The sequence below is a fragment of the Aythya ferina genome (assembly GCF_964211825.1).
Source record: "Aythya ferina genome assembly, chromosome: 20".
Lineage (NCBI taxonomy): Eukaryota > Metazoa > Chordata > Aves > Anseriformes > Anatidae > Aythya > Aythya ferina.
This window is the reverse complement of record NC_140318.1, coordinates 10,411,249-10,435,299: the sequence shown is the minus strand read 5'-3', so window position 1 is coordinate 10,435,299 and position 24,051 is coordinate 10,411,249. Positions and strand designations below refer to the sequence as shown.

At 53.8% G+C, this 24,051-nt stretch overlaps 2 protein-coding genes across 2 annotated transcripts in view; both read right to left on the bottom strand.

The window, feature by feature from the left end:
- RGS3 (regulator of G protein signaling 3) overlaps nucleotides 1-9,660 on the bottom strand; it is a 59,708-nt gene extending 50,048 nt beyond the window's left edge. Inside the window, exons 1-6 of the mRNA XM_084494460.1 lie at nucleotides 9,481-9,660; nucleotides 6,990-7,071; nucleotides 6,014-6,119; nucleotides 5,400-5,739; nucleotides 4,922-4,961; nucleotides 539-729 (exon numbers count right to left, since the gene is read on the bottom strand). Coding sequence (XP_084350586.1) covers nucleotides 539-729; nucleotides 4,922-4,961; nucleotides 5,400-5,739; nucleotides 6,014-6,119; nucleotides 6,990-7,071; nucleotides 9,481-9,534 — 813 coding nt within the window. The 5' untranslated portion in view covers nucleotides 9,535-9,660. The remainder of the gene's footprint in view (nucleotides 1-538; nucleotides 730-4,921; nucleotides 4,962-5,399; nucleotides 5,740-6,013; nucleotides 6,120-6,989; nucleotides 7,072-9,480) is intronic.
- A 636-nt stretch (nucleotides 9,661-10,296) lies between these two features.
- On the bottom strand, nucleotides 10,297-23,143 carry LOC311421896 (regulator of G-protein signaling 3-like; the record flags this gene model as incomplete). Its single annotated transcript, XM_084494324.1, has 9 exons — nucleotides 10,297-10,644; nucleotides 11,244-11,311; nucleotides 11,624-11,714; nucleotides 13,155-13,215; nucleotides 13,823-13,891; nucleotides 14,776-14,870; nucleotides 15,532-15,590; nucleotides 17,128-17,178; nucleotides 23,059-23,143. The coding sequence occupies 9 exons, from the start codon at nucleotides 23,141-23,143 to the stop codon at nucleotides 10,297-10,299; spliced, it is 927 nt and encodes a 308-aa protein (XP_084350450.1).
- Between the last annotated feature and the right edge of the window lie 908 nt (nucleotides 23,144-24,051).

Below are 24,051 nucleotides of genomic sequence, written 5' to 3'. Positions count from 1 at the left end.
TCCCACAGCCTCAGAGATGCTGTATCCATCAGTAATGTCCCCAAACATACAGACCTTCTGGGGTTTTGGCCATATGAAGGGCAAAAATGGAAGGCACGGAAGTAGTTACAGCTACCACCACCACATTTAAGGTGTGATTTTATGAAAGTCATTTGTGGAACTGGGGAGTGAGAGCATCCTCTGCCAAGACACTACTGCTCTGGATCCTTGTCAATTGTTTTAGTGCTGGCCATGAACTGGACTACAAAAGCCTTGTCCACACACTAATAACAGCATGAAGAACCCATATTGATCTTCAGTTGCACCAAGTTGGTTGCTGAAGCCTGAACACTGGTATACCTTCTCCTGTTCCAAGCAAGTACTCAAGGGCCTGACTTGAAAGCTGAAAAGGGAAAGTCCAGCTTGGGCAGGACACAGCTTCCTCAGAGAAAGTACCTGGCACCATGCTGAGCACAGCCAGCTCTAGGGAAGAGAGTTGAGGCCGACAGGGGATCCACGCATTGGTATGTACTTCTAATATACTTCCAGCCACACTCACCTGCACGAAGACGGGGAATACCAGCACTTTGGGAGCCAGTGTCACGTACGTGCCATAGCTGGAGTGCGGGATGTGTGGCCTCACTATGGTACAGTTCTGGTAGTTCCCATAGCTCTTCATCGTCTGCACAGTCTTCATCAGCCTGGATTTTCTCCCAGAGCCCGTGTGTGACTTCCCTTTGCATCCATTTCCTGGACCAAGAGAGGAAGCAGAAGCACACAGAAAATCAGAAGAGAGCTCTCACAGAGCTACTGCACATTGCTGGCGCGGCTCCTGCTCTCGCAGGCTGGAGGATGGCACAAAATCTAATGGGAATAGCTGTAGCCTGGAGCTGCAGGGACATTCATCACTCTGCTGTCAAAGTCTCTTGGGGTTTCATGAAATAACAGCACTGACTTCATTTTTCCTAATGCAAAATGAGATGCCTCGTCACGTTTATGCACAATCAAGAGCTACGTTCTTGCTGGACCAGGACTCCACTGGGTTACCCCACAGCACCAATACATCTGTGTGCACACAAACACGAACCCAAAGTCACAGCCACCCCAGCTGCAGGCCAGCACACCTCCTTGTGTTTGGGTGTATGCTGTCTTCTGCACAGTTTATGAATACAGTGCTTCAGAGAAAGTGATGTGGTGCGATTATATACACCTCCCTATGCAGTAACGAGAGCACAAGATGAAAAACAAAGAACAACCCTAAACACAAACTGAATCACACAAGCATCAAGGAGCTTCCCCGTTCCCCCCATCAGGAAATAGCTGCCTGCACCACCAAACTACAGCCATTCCCCTTCCAGTGGGGGAAAATCATCAATGATTAACTCTGGGTGGGGAAAGAACACTGGAAATGTAAGCCCTGGGATATTTTTATCCACAGAAGTCCTGCCTGTGCTGAATTCAGGGTATGGGAGTTAGAAGAGTACGGGAATTTCACATCATGGGGTGGGGTTGATGTTTTTAATCACAGCTTTTAAAAGACATTCAGATTAGAGAAAGGGACATAAGCAATGAACACATTCATGCGCAAGGGATCAACCTTTCCAATCTTTCCAAATCATTCCGGGATGTGATGGTTACTCAGACATGGGGGTGACTTTGGAAAGGATGACCTCAGTTTGCATGAGGCTAGCACAACATCATCCACTGTCTTTCAGCATCACATTTTGGTGCTGGAAGAAGTCCGAGCAGCCTGACTGGCTTTTCGCTCTGTCCCACTTTACCACAAAAAGCCATCATCCTCACCCAACAGAGGGATTACACAGAAGTGGTGTAACCCAGCCTCAGCTGGGCGAGCACAGCTATGACTTCTCCCAGCAAGCCAACTCCAGCTCCCATGGCCACTCCATGCCTGCAGCCTGCATCACTCAAGGCCAGGAGACATTAGGTGATATGCCAGACCAGTCCCAGAATCTCTAAAATAATTGATAATTCTCTGATTAAAAGCATTATGGATTATTCTTGTCCCATACTGCCTGCTGCTTGAGTGAGCCCTTCCTCTCCCTATTGCTGGGTAACGGCTGCTGTATAGGACTTCTAAACCATTTCCTCCCAGTGTTTGAATACATCCAGCCAGCTCCCAGCAGCATTTTGCCTCATGAGTGCAGGCACAGGACACAGAGTGCCCTGAGGATGCTGTCCCTGGGCAGAAACTATCTCAGAGATGAGGTGAGAGCATCACAGACTGTTGGGAGCTGGTGCCTCTACTCACAAGCACCTATGAGCACCAAAACAGTTCAGTGGGTGATGCACTGGAGGCACCAGTGCTGAGGATGCCTTCATATATCTCTTCCTCCCCAGACCCATTAGATGGAGCCAAGGGGAGACCAACAGACAGGACCAGAACCAGATGGGAGGTGCCCAGCTGCCCTCTGTGCTGCTCTGCTCTCTGGTGCACAAGGACAGCACGGCTGCCAGCAGGGAGCAGCTCTGCAACGTTTCCTCTTGAGAGCACAAGATCCATCAGGTCCCAGAGCCTTAGCACCCTCTGGTCAACCCTGCTCTGTCCTAAAACTCACAGGCAACAACTCCCATGGGAAATGAATGGGTCTCTAACCAAGATTTCAAGGTTTCTTCTGAAGAAGCCCCTCTGAAAACTTACAGCATCTCCTCTCTCCAGCAGCTGATGAACCAAAGCAGCTCAGGTCCAGCAGGTAGACCAGGCGAGAAGCTGGAGCATTAGCCCAGGACCCTCATCCATGGCAATGTCTCAGGACTATGAGGAGCAAACCCTCCTGCAACCCCCACTAGAAGGGTGCCGCAGAAGAGACCCCTGAGCAGCCCCGTGCCCTTCCTCCCGTCACAGCAGCTTTCAGCATGGTGGCTTCAGCAACAAACACCCATAGCCTTCCTGAGCAGAAATGGGCCGAAACACTTCTGAACATGGCTCAGAGTAGATAGGGTATGGTCCAAAGCAAACATATGAACCTACCCAACATTATATATTCCACTAAGTATTAGGAAGTAGTGTGTTTACTTTCAGATAAATGCCAGCAGAGCCAGACCACGCTCTGCTGGCAATCCAAACCTGCTGTTTACTGTTTGCTTTAACAGCCTGCCTTTGCAGGGGGGCAGTTCGCGTGACCCAGAGGTTGTTTCCACCTCTGAGTACAATAATTCTGACATTTTCTCCTTCCCTTTCTCATGGTTGTGCTGCCAGATAAAAATCAAAGCACGAGAGACAGCCCAACACAGGACAGATGTAAACTGTCTGAGCCACTCAGGGTTTGCTTTTCCACTTATCCCTAAATCACCTCATTTCATTTGAGGCATTCATCACCTGCACAAGTCCCGTTTTCACATGCTGGCACAGAAACGCATCCAGCCTGCCTGATGCATCAGCTCCTGTCTCAGTGTGACTGGTGGCCACCTCCGCACTGCCACATTTAATCATCACTCAGGTTAACTACTGCGTCCTCTCTGAAGACTTAGTGTTAAATAAACTGAAAATAATCATTAAAAATTACTGTGGGAAGAAGCCTGAGTCTGTCAAATTCCACTCTGCTGTGAGAACAAGTCCCCGTGGTTCAGCTCATCTTCGCACAGGCTCCACAAACAGCGGGGAAGAGCTGCAGTTATCCCCAGTGCAGAACAGCCCCTGCAGCTCAGCCACGGGATATTCTTCCAGCTGCAGAGCCCCAAGGACAGGGGTATTCAAACACCAAGGCTCCCTCCTGCTCCCCAGCATCCCCATCACGGCTTTACCAGCCACACACCTCACCATCCTTGGGCACTGCCCAATCTTTATAAGCAGCACAAACTTTTCTAGCTAGAAATTGCACTGAAAATAGTGCCCATGTCAGGGAGGGACAGCTGAGTCAAAGACTCCTGCAAGATCATACCTATTAGGAGGTCGGCTTTGCTATAGACATGCAGATAACCCTTGGGCATCCGAACAGAGCAGAGTGCAAGTGCTACCTCCTAAAGTTCCTGAATCAAGCAGCAGGCAAAAGGTGTTTTTGCAAGGAGGTGAGTGTGCTGAAAACTGCAATTTTGTTAGTAAGGTCAACAGCACCCAGTGAACACACTGGGGAGTATCCCCAGAAGTCACTACTCCTGGGTTGCTTGTGACCCTGGTCTCCCATGCCAAGTGACAGTCACCTGTTGCTGTCCTGCTCAGGAAGACCTCCTGTTGGCCCCCGCTCCCTCTCTCGCAGCCCAGGATTCATGTGGTCCCCCCAGCCCTGCCACACACCCCACCCCACTCTCCCTGCAAGCCCAGCCACACACAGTTCTCCAGCCGATCCGTTGCAAAAAGTGAGTTTATGCTTCAAAGATTTTCAAGGAAAGCTGGTCCAGAGACTGCCAGCAACCTTGCAGCAACCCAGGAAATTAATATTCCCCAAACACGGCCCTTCAGCCTGCACTGCTGTCTGCAGAAATCCAGCTCACAGCCATCCTCACTCCCCTAGTGATAAAATGAGCTGCAAAGCAGGGAGACACTATTAGCACCCCAGGTACAGTATCGTGACTGAGAAGGGAAACACGTCACGGATAGACCCACAGACACCTGGGGAAGTGCCATAGCATAAATATTTAGCACTTTCACACTTCGTGCTTTCACCATCCCCCAGTAGAAAGCCCCTACCACCAGCCTCCCTTCTTCAGCCATGCTGTGAGCACCCACAGAGCCCTTCTCACCATGAGGCTCATGCAGTCACATCAGCAGCTGTGCTCTCCTCTGGGCTTGGTGGAAGGGTTCTTGCTTTTATGTTTGACCCAAAGAATGGGAAGATGCCACAGCCAAGAGCCTGAGGCTCCTGCCACTGTCCTCAAAATGTGAGGGACTCCAATGCAGGGCTAAGAGCAAGAGCTAGCACTGGAAAGACTGGATCTAGCTCTGCTGGGTGCTCTGAGCAGTGTTTCCAGCAGATCAGCAACTTACCCACAGTAGCATTGTTCTCTTGGTAGACAGGCCTCAGCAGCTGTAAGACACAACCCGGAAAGGAGACAGTCACCTGAAGCGGCCTCAAGGCAGACTTCATAACAACAAACAGCAAATTTCAGCATGCCCAACCCAGCAAAGCCAAAGCACTCCAGAGAGGTGAAAATCTTTTATGCCCACCAGAAAATGAGAGCGATGTTCTGTGCTGTGGCCTGCACGGTGGAAGCACTTCCCATACCCCCGTCCTCTGAGCGAGCCCTGAGAGGAGGCAGCAGGTCACTGGCCTCAGTCCTAGTGGTAAATGCTTTAGGAACAGAGCAGAAGGTTTCCCAAGGTAGCTCTGGCTTAGAAACATGGCATGTGCTCCAGCAGACATGTAGAGGAGATGCCCCATAAGCGTGGGCCAAGCGAGAACCCAGCAAGCACAGCCAACAGCTGCATGCAGTAACTCGAGCGTGGGGCTGGAAGGCCGCCCTACCTGGCTGCCCGGGTTCAAGGGTGCTAAGATGATGTAGTTCTGGTCAGCAGCAGAGGGCACCCGGGACAGGGGCGGCATGGTGCTCGGGCTTGGCTTGCCAATCTCCGTGTACCTCTCCCAGCCGTTCAGCACCAGCCCGTCACTCCCGTCGTACAGTACGTGGCAGCTCCGGCGCTGCTCGGCCCGCGGGGGCATGGTGCTGTTTTTCTCCCGCTTGTTGGGCGGTGACTGCAGGTCGTAGGCAGACTTGCAGGAGGATCTGCGGATCATGCCATCATGCCCTGATTTGACCTGCGGGACGAGCCTCCAGACGAGCAGAATGATCTCTGTGGGGCAGTTCCTGACAGAGACAGCACGGGGCGAGTCAGAGATGGAGCAGCGGGGAGTGAGGCACCTCGAGGCACAGTCGGACAGCCATGAGCCCTTCCTCCCCGCAACGCCTCCGCCCTTCCCTCCCCAGCCCCTGCATCCTTTCTTCTTCCCCTCCAAGGAGTCCTCTCCCAGAGTCCTGCATCCCTCAAAGCCTTCCCCTTTCTGCAGCCACCCAAAGCTCCTGCTCCCCTGCCCAGGGTTCCCTCAAACTCTCTCTCCCGTAGCCCTGCACTGATGCTCACCGGATTTCGTGTGCCAGATCCACACATTTCCAGTGCTCCACGGGCTGCTCGTTCAACTGCAGCACTGTGTCGAGCTGTTGCAGACCGGCCTTTTCGGCTGGGCCACCTGCGGAGGGAAGGGATGTGTGGGTGTCAGTCACCTGCTGGACATGGAGCTGAACGTGCTGGGGCAGGGGATGCCCTGGGGTGAGGGGACACCCGCGTAGCACAGCCTCCCAGCTTGCACCACACACTGCAACAAAACTAATCTGCTTCCCCTAACAGAGCTAAGGTTGTTTTTCAGTTTTATGCATTGTATTTTTTGAGTGTTAAATATATCACTGAGGAACTGATTGAAATCTGTTGAAGTCCATGAATTTCACAGCGCTTGGGCACAACGACCTCCTCAGCAGTTTGCTGTGTTAAATATGCATTATATATTAACATTACGAATCAGGAAAATAATATGAAAGCGTTGTTTTTGTGTAGAAACTCCAGGATGTGAACAGATGGGTCTCTGATTCTAGTTTCTGACCAGAAACGCTTTTCGTCACAGAGAGGGTGTTGCCAATAGTCTGACACGGGAAGCCAGGGGATTTCCTGGTGTGCAGTGGGGAACACCAGGGGGAGGCTGAGTCCTGGAGACTCACACCAGAAGGATCCATTTAGGCAACCAAGGGCTCCTCCAGTCCTGCTCCTTCTGTGCTGATCTGGCTTCTCTTGACAGATGCTTCCCGCAGGTCTACCAACCACCCAGACAGATCTCAGGTTGGAGAGGGAACAAAATCTCTGCACATTACAGCAACTCGCTGCCAAAGTAGTAACCCAGTGGCCTCTGTCCTCATTAGAGGCAACAGAGAACTCAGTAAGTGAAGTTTATTCAAGGTAGCCAGAGTCCCGCAAAGCATGGGAGCTTCTGAGCCATAGCCTGCTCTGGGAAGCAAAAAGGAGCAAAGTCATTCAAATCAAGAAGGATGAAAATGAGCCAATCTCTTACCAGAGTCCACTGCCTGCACACGGACTGGGGAGTCACAGCAGATTGTGAAGCCAAACCCATCGCTTCCTCGAGGGATTGTAATCTGGAAAGAGACACCGGCGTCACCCTTTTAAATAGGAAAGCACCCACCGTATGTGATCAGCGAGCATCCCTCACTCCAGCCACATGCTGCTTTCAGAAACACAGACACACAGCATTTCCAGAAGCAGCTGCAGAGCCCAAAGGAACAGCCGTGAGGAACGCTGTCACTCTGTGACCCCCCCAGACAATGGGTCTCTCCCCTGCTGCAGCCAAGGGGATGGAAAGAGCACTAAAAATCGATGTGAAATCAAGTCCAAAGACCAATGGAGATGAGCGACACAAAGCAAGTGTTTACTGAGCATATGCAAGTCTTCATTCATGGCTCTTGCAAGCGTAAGGAAAGGTCAGACAAGCCGCTGGAAAGGAAAACCTGGCAGTCTGACTCTGACACTGATTTCTAACACAGCTTTTCCAAGCAAGTCACTTAAACATTTCATTTCCAGCTGGGCAATACACAAACAGCAGCACTCCTCTAGAGGAAGCTGTGAGGATCAGTGCACTCCTGTCTGCAAGGCATCTGTGCTAGAGCGGGCTCTTGTGTGCTACCCCATTAGCTGGGGTATGTTTTCTCTTGCTGAGTTTGAATAGGATGGATGCTGTGTTGATTTAGGCTCATTTCTTCTCCTGACTCTAGAAACAATGAGCTTATTAATAAAATTATATTTATTTTTTGATGTTGGCTTCCAGCAGCAGCTCAGCATGATGGTTCCTGTAAATACCTGATTCTCCCCAAGACATTTGTCAAGGTTCTTGCTTTACGGACAGAGAAAAGAAAAATTTCAACATCTATGACCTGTGTTATTTAGAGAACAAGCAGTCAGAGAGATGAGAAGGAATCCAGTGAAGCAGCCAAGAACTGCTTCCACACTCCTTTACCACAGGAGGGCAAATCCAGCAAGCTTTCATTTCTGCCTAATTGCTCAGCACACACACACACAAAAAATAAAAATAAAATAAAATAAAATAAAATAAAATAAAATAAAATAAAATAAAATAAAATAAAATAAAATAAAATAAAATAAAATAAAAGGTGGGGGGAAGTCTTCAAAAGAGAAACTGTCTTTCTCTGACAGGATCATAAAGTAGGTCCAGTCCCGCTATGCTGAATGTTTTTTTCTCTCTGGAGTTTGGTGGATTCTCAAATAGCAAAGAGACTGCTTTTAGCCCTGTGCCTTCAAACCAACCTCACACCTTAAACGCAAAGCTTGGGAGATCCGAGTTCTACAGAAGCATTACCACCAGCACCGTGGGAGCCAGCCCAGCATCTCCCCTCCACATCCACCTCCCAGCCCAAAGCTTTCTGCATGCCGAGAACGCTCCCACCCCTCCACGAGCTGGCTCCTGCCCACCACCAACGGAGACACCTTCCCTGTGTTCCCTACACAGCAGCTTCTCACTGCTGATCTTCACTTTCCTCAGCTCCCACTACCATGCCCAGTAACAGCGAGCTGAACATCCACAGTTGCCACTGCACAGACATAAGAAGTATGAGCACCTGACACAAGCTGCAAGGTGGACAACAGGATTGTGCAGATTCCAGGACCACGGCTGGCACAGATTCACTGTGCCCAAAACTTCATCAAAAGGTTCAGAAGAAATTGCCAGAACAGCGAAATGAGGAGGTCCAAGACACAAATCACTGTTGTCACTAACACAAAACAGAGCTGCATTCCTGCATGAGGCAGTCGCTATAGCCCCATAAGAAGTGGTCATCTTTAATTAAGCTAATTTTTCCTGAAATCCCCACTGAGCTAAACCATGACATGGAAGATTAACACAGGACCACAGAGAAAAGCTGACCGCGAGCTGGGAGCCCCAGCCCAGACTAGAGTGGAAAAACTTTGAAAGTATAAGAGACTGGGACCTGTGCAAGCAAAATCAGCACCAGTGTTGTGCAGTGGGTCCGAGAGAACTCACAGCAGCTTCTGCAGAGCGCAGAGACCTGCTTCTCACACAGCAGGTCACCACTGGCTGCAGCCAGCTTCACGCAACGCTTCATTCCCACATGCATTCATGCTAAAGCACCTTTTAAAAGAGAGATCAGCAGCCTGGCAGAGACTTGGCTGCGTGTGTGCCTGCGTGTCCTCTATAAGCATTAAATTGAGGCAACACCTCTCAGGTTAGCACCTTCATAGTCAGCGTGCTAAGTCAGACCCTTAAGTTACACGGTAAACGCTCCCTGCATCCACCCCCATTGCACACTGCAGAGAACTGCCTGGCCAAAGACGTTTTCCTTCTATTCCTAATATTACCATTTACAAACGAGAGCAAATCAACAAGTAGCAGCAGCACACACACACGGCTCCTAAGGGGGAGAAAGCCCCCAGACAGCCTTGAACTCAAGCGAGAGCTGCAGCGGTGTGCACGCCGTGGCACACGGATCTCCCCGCGGGCGCGGGGCCACACAGACCTGTCTGTATCTCCGCTCCGAGCACACCTTGCAGAGTCCATTGAAGCGGTTCATGGCTGGGAACCCTAAACTCGCCGCTAGCCCATGAAAATCCAGTCCCCCGCAGCAGCCGTGATCCCGATCTCCTCGTGTCGCACCAGTGTGGAACAAACCACAGTCAAACTGGCATGACCGCCCATGGGAACCCAGCTCCAGAGAAGAATGGCAGGAAGCCACCTTTCACCTCCCCAGCCCCTGTCTGCGCTGTATGCCGCTTTACGATAAGCCAGAGGGCTTCCTGAAAACCCTAAGTGACAAGGAAGAGAGAGAGTTTTATATTAAAATTCCTGTCAACTATTTAGTATTCCCTAGTCCCCGCTCTGTTGATGTGGCTTTTGTTCCCGCGGCATTCTTCAGCCGCACGGAGCACTTTGTTATTGCAATGTTCTCACAAACACTCTGAGGATGTTTAAGCGGCGTTTCACAGGCACCGGCTGTGTGAGCTTCACTTCATTAAAAAGACAGCTTGCACTCATTACAGTCATAGAGGACAACAGAGAAGATGTTTTGTTAACTTTTTGAAAAAGAAAAAAAAAAAGAAAAAGTTTGGTTTTGGAAGCACAAACCCAAAGGATACGCACATCCCAATGCTTTTTGCTCACAAAGTCACAGAGGGGGAAGCAAAGAGGTCAGCTGAATTTTACCTATGGGGTAATTTCAAAATTAAAGACAAAGAGAAACTCCAAGCCCAGCCAGCAGCAGGGCACAAAGCAGGACACACCGAGTCTGCACGGCGCAGCCCCGACTGCCAGCGCTGCAGCACGACCTTCTACACCCCTACGTGGGGATGGAAAAGGAGAGGAAAGGCTCGAGGAAACCCAAACCCCGGGCTCCCTTGCCCAGCAGGCAGGGTGGCAGAGCGAGGGCGGCTGGGGTGGGTGTGCAAGGAGCTCCGGTGCTCCCAGGAGACCCAGCAGTGTGGTGGAGCTGCCGGAGGCGCTCCCGGGACTGCTCCGGGTGCATTGTCCCAGCTGCCGGGCTGGAGCTGGAAGGAGGATCAGCTTTCCTTCCCAGCCACCATCTTTCAAGTCCGTGGCGACTGCCGGAGAGGAAGGGAGGAGAGGGGCGCTGGCTTTGTTTGTCTTGCTCAATCCTACGCTTTAAAACAAATAACTGAAAACGCAGCTGAGGGAAGCAGCAAAGCGGAATTCAGCACAGATAAATCACGGGGCCGGCCGAGCCCGATTTCCGATGCAGGCCATGTGTTTGCGTTCCCATTTCCCACCCTTGCCTCTCCTATAAATCACTGAGGCTCCACCGTGGGCCTTTCCCTTCCCAGAGCAAACGGCCCCAGGAGGAGGAGGGGAGCAGACGCACCCGTCCATGGAGCCCTGGAGCCGGCCAGGGGCCGATGCCGTGCTGCCGGCAGCCAGCCAGCCCTGTCCTCATCGCTCCTGGTTCCCGTCACTCCCAGTACACGGCTGGTACTTTGTCTCTGTGGTGACACATTGGAAAACAAGGAGGTCCTTATATAGCAACAGGGAGCAAGTGTGGGGTTACCAGCCCCACTGCCCACCTCTGCCTATCAGGGCTTGATTGGGAACACTAATTGCCTGCAAAAACCATGGTGTCGATAGGATGATGCAGCTCCCACCTCAGCACCATCCTCAATAATACTCCCACCCTCCAGCTCATTCGAAAGCCCCACACATGGGCTCTGCTCCCGGCGGCTCCCAGCCCCACATCCCCACACACCTCGTGGGTCAGAGCCCCACCACACCTACCTTCAGCTGCTTCATGTTGGCAGTGTCCTGGCTTTCACATGTTGCATCCTGACTTCCCAGCACTGGCTCTTGAGGAAAAAAATAAATAATAATAATAATAATAAAGCCACATCAGCCCAACAGCACACAGCTCCTGATAGCCTTTCTCCCCCCGTGCCACATCCACACACTATAAATGAGATCTTTATGTGCTAGGAGGACATCTCTGGGCCAGGGCAGCCCTGCATGGAAGCCCCAGGGGGTCTGCACTTGTGGAACAGGCGCTGCCCCCTCACCCTGGCAGCATGTCAAGGAGACCAAGGCAGGAGAAAAAGCTCCCCACAAGCCTGCATGGACCCCAAGAGCCAGAGCCCAGCCCCAAGTCCCCGTGAGAGACGCACCTCTGCTCTGCTTCAGCCGCCGCACAGCCACCTTCAGGTGCTTGGTCCTGCCCAGGTCCTCCCCGAGGAGATAATACCAGCCGCTGATCTCCTGGGCGGGGGGAGAGAAACTGCTTGATGCAGGTACTCCAGCCCTGTTTAATTCAATCTGGTTGCCCAAAGCTCCAGAGGGGTCCTGCTGCTGGAGCTGCCCTGGTCAGAGCTGTGAGGCCACCCAGACACGCTTGTGCATGGAGGCGCAGCCTGGAGCCCTTCTCTTAGGAGATGTGGACCACTAAACTCCCATGTCTGCGCAGGAGGGACCAGCCATCATGACAGTAATGAGCTCCTAGGGTGTTATGGAGAGACAGGGGGCAGGCAGACAGACAGTCCCAAGTAAAAACATCCACATCGTGTCTGCAGCTGCTGGCAGCCTCGCAGGGAGCACAAGGCTCCAGCCTCATCACCACAGCTGGGTGCCCAGACCAACCTGCAGCAGAGCTGGGTGCTCCACAGCAGAGCTCCCCCTGCCCCTGCCCCACATTTGTGCTGCAGGAGTGCAGAGCTGACCTTGGGGACCCCTCACATCTCTGCCAGGGAGCCACCACAGCCTCCCACTGCCCTCCTGGCAGCCAGCAGAAAACAGAGGTTAAAAAGTCTGACAAGGAGGGGACATCTTGCAGGGGACAAACCTGACTGGAGCAGAGGCTGCTCCTGGGGACAGCTGCAGTTCAGAGCTGTTCTGTCTAATTATCTGCACTGCTGGGAGAGAAAGAAAAAAGAAAAAGAAAACCACTCTACATCTCATTTGTTCAGGCTACCTCTTATCCTTGTCTCAGGTAATTGCAACAAATAGCTCCTTTTTAACCTCTTGCTAGGGAGCACATTTCCACACCTCGGGGGATGAATTAACACTTCCACGAAGCCCTTGCAGCCTGCCTAGGTCCCCTCGGATGTGCCAACACCACACCTGGGCTGGCCAGGGATGAAAACCCTAACCACCGGTGGTTAGGACGAAACATTTTGGTGTTTCAGGGGGTCAGCAGGAGCCATTTACAGCAGGAGCCTTGCCGGCTTCATCCGGAAGGCAAACCCGGGCGGTGTGAAAGCTGTATTAGCAGGCAGCAGCCAGGCTGGGGCAGCAGCAGTGGCCAACCTGCCGCATCAGGGACACAGACCAGCACGGGGTCCTGGCAGCACCGCTGCCTCCAGGAACATCTCGAGATGTGGCCACCTCTACGTTCGCCCTTCCCAGCACCACCTCAGCTTGTGAAGCCCCTGGTTGCTGTGTCCCCGCAGAAAGGAGCAATTGTTCCCTGCCTCGGACCCCTCCTCCAGCAGCCTCCCCATCCCTGCCTCCAGCCGTCACACCGACACCAGTCTCCCAGCGGCCGTCCACACTGGGAGCTCCTGGGCACCATCCAAGCACCTTTGCCCCACAGTGTGAGAAGCCAGCTCCTCCCTGCTCCTGCCCCAAAGGTGCACCATGTCCAGCCACTGGCCTGCAAGGGTCAGCCCCAGTCCAACACGCAGCGCTCCAGCACGGAGGTACCTTGTCCAGGGCCAGAAGGGACTTCACACCGAAGCTCATGCACCCGATCAGTTCACTCTGTCTGCAGAGAGTCAGAGACCATCAGCACATGCTTGTTGAAACCTCCCCGCAGACCACCTCCCCCATGCACAGCTCTGCAGGGACCCCGCAGGTATCCCTGCCCACACCAGCAGCTGGGCAGTGCCCAGGACGTGCCCCCCTCCCCATGCTTTGAGCAAACGTGGTGTAACCACGCGGCTTGGCTGCAGCAGGGGCAGGGAGGAGCTGGGCAGCAGCATCCTGATCACCTCCAGCCTCCCTGCTGCTGGCAGCAGCCCAGCCAAGGAGGCAGAGGCAGCCTGCAGGGTGCCAGGCCCTTTGCTGCTGCACTTTCCTCCTCCCTGCATTGCCCCAGGAGGGAGGGAAGGTCCCTGGCCCAGTCTCCAGCTCCACTTGGCTTTACCCAGTTTGATGCTGGACCTGGTGATGGCCACCGAGCAGCCGCAATGTGGACAGAGACTGCCAAGGGCAGGACTCCCTCTCTCCACGTGCTGCACTGACGTCAGGGACAGTGCTCAAGGCCTGAGGCACCAGAGGAGCTCAAGTGGCTTGGCCAAAGCAGATGATGGGTTCACCATGGTGCCAGCCCTGTTTTAAAGAGTTCAAAATGCACCTTGGCAGCCCCATACCTGGAATTTCTCTCTCGGTTCCAGACTGTGACCAGGAGACGCTTCTGCTCATCCTCTTCTTGCACTGGGCTGTAACAAGCAGAGGGGACAGCCTGTGAGCACTGCTCTGCCCCAGAGCACTCAGCAAGGGCTGCCCTCATGTTCGTGGCACCCTCAGAGCCAGGTCTTCTCCTCTGCTCCCTGCACGGAGCACTGCAGCATCCCCCCAGGTGGCAATCTCCCCACATGAGCCACTGCTGTCCTGATTTAGTCATTCCTGGAAAAACAGCCACAAAGGGATGTGACCTCCTCCGGGCAGGTGCTGGGGACATTGCTCAGGTGGTTTAAGGAGAAAAAATGTGTCATGCAGAAAGACACACATCCACCATTGAAAAGCAAGTACAAGGAACAGTTCATGCTCTTAAATAACTGTCCTGACCCAGATTAAATGTTGCACTAGGACAGAGGACTGACAGACTGGTCCACTAGCAATAACAAGCTCTACCGAAACATTACGTGTCATACAGCTCCTTTCCCATGCAGAAACATGCTTTAGCTATAGTAAATCCTTTTACCTTCTTCCTTCGTACCAGTGCCCATACTACTGCAGAGGTGTAATGTCTAAGAAATGGAGTGTGTTTGCCCAAATCCTGCCCACCAAGAAAAGTCCGACCGTGCAGGAGTGCCACTGCCATGCTGTGTGCTGACAGCTTTATGAGCCTCCACAAAGCTCTGCCCAAAAGCTCAAGGCATTTCAGCTATAAAAAACAGCAGAATAACATCTGTCACTCCTCATCTCTGCAGCAGACCTGCTCATGCATGATGCATGTTTATTACAGATCATAATGCAAAAGCAAACACAGCTTCTTGGCATCGCGAGGGTGCCCAGGACAGCAGCCACGCGGGTCCCCCACTGCTCAGTGGGAATAGAGCTGAGCAATGACCCGGGGCTGCAGCTGCCCCGTCATACTCACAAAAGAAAGTGCTCGTGGAAGATGGGATTTTTGCTGTCTGGCACAGTCTTCGTCTTCTGCCTGCATTTCCAGTCAGCATCTGGCACGATCGACATCTTTACGTAAGGAAACAAGCAGCACATCAGCCATCTCAAAGCAGGCACCCGGCACGCAGCTGGCAGCCCTGCCCCTATGGTGGCAGGAGATGGCACAGCCACTTCTATGGGTGGCTAAGTCTCACAGATCCAACTGAGCCCATGCTAACGGGTGGTTTAGATTACTCTACCCTATGTATGCCAAGCTATTGCACTACAAAACTCCTGAGAGTGCAGGGGAAGGAGAATAGCAGAAAATCAGGGGCAGATGTGAGTGGATCCTGCTGGCTGCTCTCCGACCCACAGCCCCCGCGCAGGGCAGATGCTCCATGCACTGTGTGCTTTGTGGTGGGAGCACCCTCACAGGAGAGCCCAGGGCCATGCAGTGCTGGCTGTGCACTTCTCCCTCGGTCACCCAGCACGAGGCTCTTGCACCGAATGGCTAACATCGCCCTTACCATGGTGCACTCTGCTTTCCTTCTCTGCTGTGCCAACAAACCCCATGAGGTTGGGGAGAGGCCAGCCACCTCCTGGCACACAGCGGGTGCTCAGCCAGAGCAGGACAGAGAAGCCCAAGTAGGAAACAGAAGAGAAAGGCAGCCCAGAGCATGCTTGGGAGGAGCCAACCCCAAAACGCCAAGAGAGCACGAAGCACCCTGCACAGAGCCCCAGCAGAACCCACCTTCACATAGGAGTTGCACGGCCGACACTCCTTCCCCAGCAGACCTTTTGCTTCCATGACTGGAAAGGAAACGAGGCAGTCAAGGCCCAAAGCACCAGGGAAGGCATCTCCCTGCACTGCAGCGCTCTGCTCTGCAGGGCTGAACCTGCCCTCACTGCCAGACCCCGCACACCTCCCCACAGCCCAGCCTCGCCAGGCACCCACAGACAGGCAGGCATTGTGCTGTATTTTTTCTTTAACACAGCCGTGCTCTACTGGCATCTGTGGTGAGGATGGCAGCAGATTCAGTTCAGCATCCAGGTGGCAAGTTGTATTTCATTTGCCAGACCTCACACACCTCTGTGCTCCCTGCCCTGGAGCCAAACGCCCCATCAGGTTAAATACCAAGGGCTGCATCCCAAGGCAGCCATGCCAGCAGGGACTCAGCACCATCCTGCTGCCAACAGTGGGGAGCCCTGCCCTTCCCAGGCATGCAGCTGGAGGCAACATCTGAGCTGCAGAGCCCTGATAGCCCAGGACAGGCTACCAGGTAAGCTCGCTCCTAATATCCCCAACAAGGCAATAGTGCCTTTGTCAGGGAGAGAGATGTGTTCCTAAGAAACATGGTAATCTGGGCAGAAAGCCCCATGCACAAGGGGAAAGGACTCTGCAAGACCCTCTGGTGCCTTCTGAAGCAGTTTGCAAGATTCCTCCAGGACAGGTTCCACTAGGAGCCTTCTGCTCCAGACAGACCTGCTTTGGGGTTAAGTACATTGGGGCGGAGAATGAAGAAATAGGATGGATCACTCCACCGTCACTCACCTCCTCCTGCACACACTGACTGCCCTGAGCACCCAGTGCATGTGGCAGGATGTCAGGTCCCAGGCTTTGGGCCACACTTCTGCCTCTGCTCGACCATTTCTCAGCTCCAGGCCCCCACTTTGGGGGACGACATCCAAAATAAGACAGTGACTTGCATCGATGTTGAGGCTGCTCAGATGGAGGGATTTGGGGTGAAGCCTGTGCCAGAACTGGGTTGGTGGGAGCCAAAAAACATTTTCCTGCTGTTGTTTCTTTACAAAGAAAGCTTTACAAAGCTTCTCTGCACAGCTGGAAAAGGGCAGCAAGTGGAGAAGAACAGGGGCTGAGCATGGCTCAGCTGGTCCTCATGGCCACACCAGGCTCAAGCCATCCTCTGCCCCCATTTCATTACAAGCAGGAAGGGGTGAGGCTGCCCATAAGGTGGGCCGTTGCCAATATTTTTGGGCAATGTTTTCGACCAATAAAAAGGACATTTCAGAGGAGACAAAACATTTCAGATTTGCTCTTCCAAATTATTATTTTTTTTGTCTTTTAATCTCTTCATACAGAGCAAAATAAAAACTTTATATAATCGGAACACAAAACACACTGTGGTCACCTGGAAATTAAATTTCCACAAATTTTGGTTTGGCCACTAAACCAAAGAACTGCTGTGCTGTGGAGCTGTTCCCAACAAGCACCACGATTCCCCCAGGTCTGAAAGAGCTTGAAGGCAAGGCATGGCAGTGCTGCTCCCATCGCTAGTCCCCCATGGCTCTGGGGCCACCTCCCCATGCACCCTAGGGTGACACTCACCGTGCAGCGCTAGGATCCGGCCCCGCAGCTCGATGGACAGCTTCAGCTGGCCTGAAGGAAGAAGACGGGAGACAGTGAGGGAGGCAGAGCTCACACCAGCGCTCAGCAGCATGGGGACTTCACAGCCCCAAGGCTTGTGCAGGGCCAAAGCCATCCTGCTCTGCCCTGGACACAAGGCATTTCTCATGGAGCCAGGGGAAAGAGGTGAGAACATCTGCTACCAAAAACTTATGCCTTCAGATGCAAAAACCATTCTAACAAAAACTGAATACCTTTTTCTCAGCACACAGTAAACTGCTAGCATCTGGTACAAGCCCATGGCAGAAAGGAAGGGAGAGCATCAAGGTGAATAGTTGATTTAGCAGAGGGTGAGCTTAGCCTTGCCAATGGATGCCATGTGCTCGAATTCTCCCCCCGCCTGCATTCAACTTCCCCTGTGCCTCTGTCCTGAGCTTCTGTGCGGGCACCAGGCTGTCACCTCCACAGAGGTGACAGTGGGCCAAGCTGCAGATGGCCTGGATGAAGGCCAAGGACAACCAGTGCCTTTGGTGGCAGGAAGATGCCTGCACAGGGTCAGCCAAGGCACTAACCCGGTCTCATGCCTCCGCTGCTGCGGGACCACGCTCCTCACACACCTCCCCCCACTTGCCCTGCTGCACGCCTCACCCCGCTGGTGCAGGGGAAATGGAGAAGCTTTAAAAGCCCTTCAGTGGCTGTCACATCCAGTAACAGCTCATTATCACGGGTACTGTTGAGCAGAGAGGATGTGGTGACAAGGGCCAGCACAACACAGCTCACAGCACAAGCCCAGCCGCCAGGCAGCAAAGCATGGGGAGGGCACCCACCCCGCAGACCTCCCCACGGGGCTGCATTCCCTGGGGATCCCAGCCAGCTGGGGCTGGTAGCAGACAGGTAATCTCCTAACACCAGGAGTCAATGCCTGCTTTAATCTAGGATTAAACAAGAATGGTTTTGGACGTGTTTTGACACTGAATAGTTGTCAGGAGGCCAACAAGGCCAGCAGCTGCCAACCCCAGGCCAAGCAGCACCGCACCGTCCTGCAGCCCAGGGCTTTTGATCAGGGAGGTCGGGTCGGGGAGAGCCTCGAGGAGCTACACGAACACAACGTGACTTTGCAGCAGGACTGGACAGAGATCCCCCTGGCCCCAGTGCCCTGGCTCGGCCGCAAACCCCCGCCAGGTTGTGGGCCCGGTGCCTGTCATCACCATCAGCAGAGCGGATCAGCCAAGAGACCACAGGCAGGACGGCTCCAGCAGCCTGGGGGTGAGACGTGACCACCACAACACCAAAGCCACGGGCTTGCTTTCCAGGTCCAACACAGTTTCTAAAAAGCTGACCCTGGGCTCTGAGGGTCTGCACCAGGAGCAGAATCGGACTGACTAAAAGACGGAAGTTAGGGAGCAAACCAGGGAGACGGCCCCCATTGGACCATCGGGACCTACCCAACGTGCTAAAACCACCGCAGCTGGGACCGAGTCTGTGGCAGGAGTCACACAGCAGTGCCTGACGCTGTGCAGAGGGGTGGGGAGAGCAAGCAGGGGCCAAATCAGACACCCACCAAGCACCTCTGGCCATGGATGACAAAAAGAAGGAAGTTTTACACTACATTTCTGCAGGGCTTGGAGACCAGAGCAGGGAGGAGATTGTGCTTCCAACCCACCAGCAAGATACAGGGCCAAGTGAGACACATAGCACACAGCGGCCCTCCTCCCTCCTGTGGGACTGCCTCCCTTCTCCCTTGGAGGGGAGCAGCAGGTCGGAGCCCAGGATAAAAATGCAAAGGGGGTTGGCAGGGCTGAGGCCTGGGCAGCCATGCCTGCCCTTGGTGGTAGCAGGCCAAGGGTGCAGATCTTGGTGAGGGCAGAGGGAGAGCACTTCTGAGAGCACTTCTGCCCCCCTGCAGGTGGGGAAATAAACTAGAAGAGAGCTCAAAGTCTGTCAGGGACAGGGACAGCTGAAACCTAACTGCCAAGGCTGGAGGACCCAGGCTGACCTCTGAATCCAGAAAGCATTCTGCAGAGTCACAAGGACCAGACGGGAGGATTGTTTCTTAAGAACAAACCAACAAAGGAGAACCCCAAATACACCTTTGGCTGGCAACAAAGTCACCACCTGCAAGCACAGCATCCATACCTGGAGAACACACTGCTACAGCCTGCTCTGCATGCAGGTGATGGCCCTTCAGCAGAGCTGAGAATAAAATCCAGCTCTTTCACGGCTGTAAACCCAACCTGCAGTTCCTGCTGCCTTTCACAACACCCATGCCAGATCCCTAAGCTCCCGCTTCTTATCTGGAGCTGCAATTTGTGATTTTTGGCACTGCCTGGACCTGTCCGTAGGCAGCTGATTCCCAGCATTGAACAGCCAAGTGGTCACAGCCCCAGTGCCTGGGAGGGCCACGCACGCAACCCCCCCCCCTCCCCGGCTGAGCAAGAGCTCAGGTCTGCAGGCAGCAGCTCTGCTCTGCCAGCTCACCCCTACACGTCCTTACTCCCATGCACCATCAACTCTGCATTAGCCCTGAAGCCTGCCCACAGCACCCAGACTGGCACAAAGGCTCAGCTGGCGGCGCTTTCTAGGCAAAACACTGCTGGTGTTGGAGCGGGCTCTGAAACCCGAGCAGCTTCTGAAAGGGCTCCAAGGGAGCTGCTGCCCACCACCATACCAGCCTGGGTATAAGGTGCAGATTTTGGGGGTGATGCAGGGTCTGACATCTGTGTAAGTGCTCTGGACCAACCCAAAACTAAACATTCTCAAACACTGCTGGAGAATCAAACAAATGGAAAATATCTCTGGTGCAACATCTTATTTAGTCCAAAGCAAAATAGCCCAGATACACTTCTTTTTCCTGGCGTACAAAACAAACAAACAAACAAAAACACAAAACTAACTTGCAAACATCATTTGCACACATCTAGACATCATTTCAACTTAAAAAAAAAAAAAATGTAAAAGACGCACTGAAGGAGTGCATTTACTGGGGTGGGGATATCTTATGCGATTGTTTAACCTGAAACAATTAACAGAACTTGTACCTCATTTTTCATGCAATAAAAGAACGTTAACAGAAAATTTTCAAATCTCTCTCCAGATCACGTGTGTGTACGTGTTTGAGAGTGCATACCTACGTGTGCATGTGGAAATGTATGCCGGTGTACATGTGCAAGTGAAAGCAAGGCGAGAAAGTAAAGACAGGACACAGACCTCCCCAGGTAGGGTAAATCAGGGCAGTTCTGTCTAATACCAATTTATGACACTGAGGATATTGCCCCAGTTTCATGCCACCTGAGCCACCCCAGCCTTTTAAGACTTTAACTCTTCTGCTATCTCCAAATCTCCAGCGCGGTGGGAACCATCTCACTGTTCCTCTATTAGCATTTAACAACCACTGCAGCGCAAAAGCAGAACGCTCTGCCTAACCAAGCATGACAAGGAGTCAGGCCAGTAATGAATAAGCCCTGGGGAGGAGAAAGGAAGCTTTTGTGCTGGGTAATTCGGGGGGAGGAAGCTCCTATGCCCAGCCCTGGCCTGAGAGTGGCTGGGGCTGCTCAGCTCTGGGGGCGGTCCCCAGGGCCATGGAACAAGGGATTGGGTCCAATGGGACCACAGCCTCAGGCATCGCATGTGCTGCTGCTGCTGCTGCTGCTGGTTTTAGCTGTGCAGGGGCAGTGCCTGTGGCCCCTCTATTGCTGGTGACACCAGCACCAAATAGAAGAGAGCAGGGAGAAAATGAGCAGGTTTGCCTTCACCAGAAGTACCAAAAATTGGCCCGCAGTAGGACAGGATGTGGGACTATCAGCAGGAAAGGTCCTCTCCTTCCCATGAGGGGCAGGAAACATTTCTCTCAATGCCTTTGCTACCAAGCATCTCTAAAGCCACAAAGGGCAAATCACACACTCCACGCACATGCCCCAGCCAGCCTGCCTTACCCCAAGGGTGTCACAGCCCACTCATGCAGGGGAAGCACTCCTGGGTTTGCAGCAATTCTGGTGGTTCTATGGGGCCAGGATGGGAGAGCAAAGCTGCTGTTGAAGAAGCCAGTCCAGCCTGAGCTGGTGGAGGGGATTTGCTGCACCAACTTGTGCACTTGGACAGACCGGCCTTGTGGCAGCAGTCACATTTTCTGGGATACAGAGCAGTAACCTTCCTCCAGGACTGGGTAAGCAGAAACACAACCCCTGTCTAGGCAAGCTCTTAGACTGCATTTCCACCACTCACCAAAAGGAAAAGGTCAGAAAAAGATTTTCCCCTGGTTTACCTTTTTCAGTACACCCCGAAGATAAGCCAAGGGAAACAGTTTTAGCAAGGGGGCCCAGCACAGCTCACCCAAGTCGCCTGGATCAATAAGGTTAATATAAATAAAAATAGGTGCAGTGAAAAGCCAGAGGAAGGGGAAAGAGCAGGCAGCTCAGCCCACATCAGGACCCACATGCAGCTCCTGGCTGCACGCCCCATCACAGGGAGCGGGGCTCAGCCAGGCTCGCAGCACCGCTGCTAAGAGGGCACCCAGCATCCGTCCTTCTGGCCCCCAGGAGCTGGGAAAGAGGCAATTCAAGCTGAAGAACAAAGCTGGCACAAGGAGAAGGATAAAGCAGGTAGGAACAAGCAGAGCTGGTAACTGAACAAGTTCCCAACCGTGAGAGAAGTTTGCTGCACTAAAGGAGGGCACACACTAATGGCATCTGTCTGGAGCAGATTCAGCAGGAGGGAAAATCTCGTCCTTGCTGATCATCTCTGGTGAATGGAAAAATGAGGTTTCTGCTCCTTAAAGTAGTTTTCTGGTTTCATTGAGGGAAAATGCAGTTGTTGCCTAGGCCAGGACAGATGAGAACCACAGGACACGTGCAGGGTGCTCCTACCCAAAAGGGGGCATTCTCAGCAGGGGAAAGCAGTGTCTGTGCGGGAGGTCCCCATGGGCACAAGGCAGAGCACCCCAAGGCCTCAGGGCCTGGCACCAGCCCTTTTGAAGTGACCTCAGTGACCCACACAGTGGGGCTGCGCTGGCCCTGCCGTGCCTGGGTGCTGCTGCTTGCAGCACATCTCACCACACCTGGTCAGCCTGCAAAGGGAGCTGTGGCTGCAAAGACGATGCTTGGGCCCAGCTCAGTTACAGGTGCAAAAGGCACCACAAAACTCACAAGATTGGGCATGGATAAAGTCTTTGGCTCACAAACAAGAGGATTTCAGCTTCCATGCTGTCCTGAGCCGTTTGATGCATAAAAGCCAAAAGGGGAAGGAGCAGCAGCCCTGGCTGCCCAAGGGATGCCCTGCTCCTCTCGCATAATCTTCCCCACGATCCCACGGCCTCTTTCACGTGACTGCCTGCACCGCTCATCTACAAAAACAAGCAGAAGCTCTGAAAGAAAACTTCTGCTTTAGAAGGTGGTGTAGGGCAACCAAATTCCTTCTCAGACAAGCTGCCACACACCACGAGCAAAGGCCGTGACACCTGCTGCCGCGGTCACCCGCTCAGGGTGGCTGTACAGGGCTCGCGGGCTTCTTCAAGCCCACGCAGCAGCACCGGGACGGCCACAGAAACATCCACACATAGCAAGGAAGGAAACAGGGGCTCTGTGATGGCTCTGGCCGGCCCCACATAGCAATCCCAGCTTAGCAAAGCCGACCCGGGTATTCAGCACCTGCTCGGCGGCTGCAGCCTGGCTTCAGGGCACTGCCTGCCGTGCCTGCTTGATCGAGCCACGCATTATTGCAGCTCAGCGAGGCAGAAGTGAGCGGGCTGCTCAGCGTTAACGCCTTCGGGGAGCAGCGCCTGCCATTCCTACAGCCACGGGGGCTTTGGCCATGGGCTGCTGCGGCTCCCCGTGCCGTGTCACCCAGGGTCACAGCCACAGCCCCCCAGCATCGCGTGCACTCCCGGCACCACGAGCACCCCGGGGGCTCCCCGCTTACCAAAGGTGCTGAGGTAGAAGGAAGCTCCCAGCGGTTCAGCCCGGCGGGTGCAGAGCGAGACCCTGCGGACATTGCCGGGCTCCATGGCAGGACACCTCTAATTAGCCAGCGGTTGGAGCCCCCCCGCCTCGCCTGGGAAAGCCGTGCGACCGTTTCAGCCAGGAGGGCCAGGCAGGCGTGCAGCCGGGTTTCCAAAGGACGCGGTCCAACCGCCGGGCGTTTGAGCGGCGCGGTTCCCATTGGCCCCGCGGATTTGAATGGAGACCGCACCTGGGTGAGCAAACAGGCCCCGGCCCCAGCGCTGGGCTGCGGGCAGCCTCTGCCCTCCCCGGCCAGCCATGGCCAACGCACCGAGAACAAACTGCTGGGAAAAGGGAAAACCTTGCAGTGTTTCTTCTCCCACTCGCCGTGCTGGGCTGTAATTCTGCTGGTTGCCATCGGGCTGGCAAGCGTGAGCTCAGGGCAGCGGCATGCACAGCTCCCCGGTGAAATTTCTGCAGGCAAGGAAGGGGTGCAGGAGAATTCACCTCTGGGGGGTTAACCAGGGAGGGAAGGGGCAGCAGGGCAGGGGTTATGTGCGTGGCTCTCATGTCACAGGGAAAGAGACACACAGCCCTGCAGGGGACAGGTCTGCAGACCCCAGAGCAGCCCTTCCCAGCCCCTGCGGGCTGGCAATGCACCCACCAGTTGCAGGCACTGTGCCACAGCTTACTGGGAGGCACCCAGAGGTGGGCACAAGCTCTGCAGTGTGCGGAGAAAAGGTGGAGGTGGTTTCTCTGAGCAAAACCTCTCCCTGGTGCCTGGGCTGGCCCAGAGCTCTCTGCTTCCCACCCACAGCTCCACACAGCCCTGCTCCCACAGTGCAGGACCCACAGTGGGGGACAATCTCCAGCAGTCCAGACACCATCTCCTGCACTGTCCGGGACACTGGACACACGCACCCTGCCCTCCTCCCCATGCTCCCAGCCAGCACTCACACCCCCATCACTTACC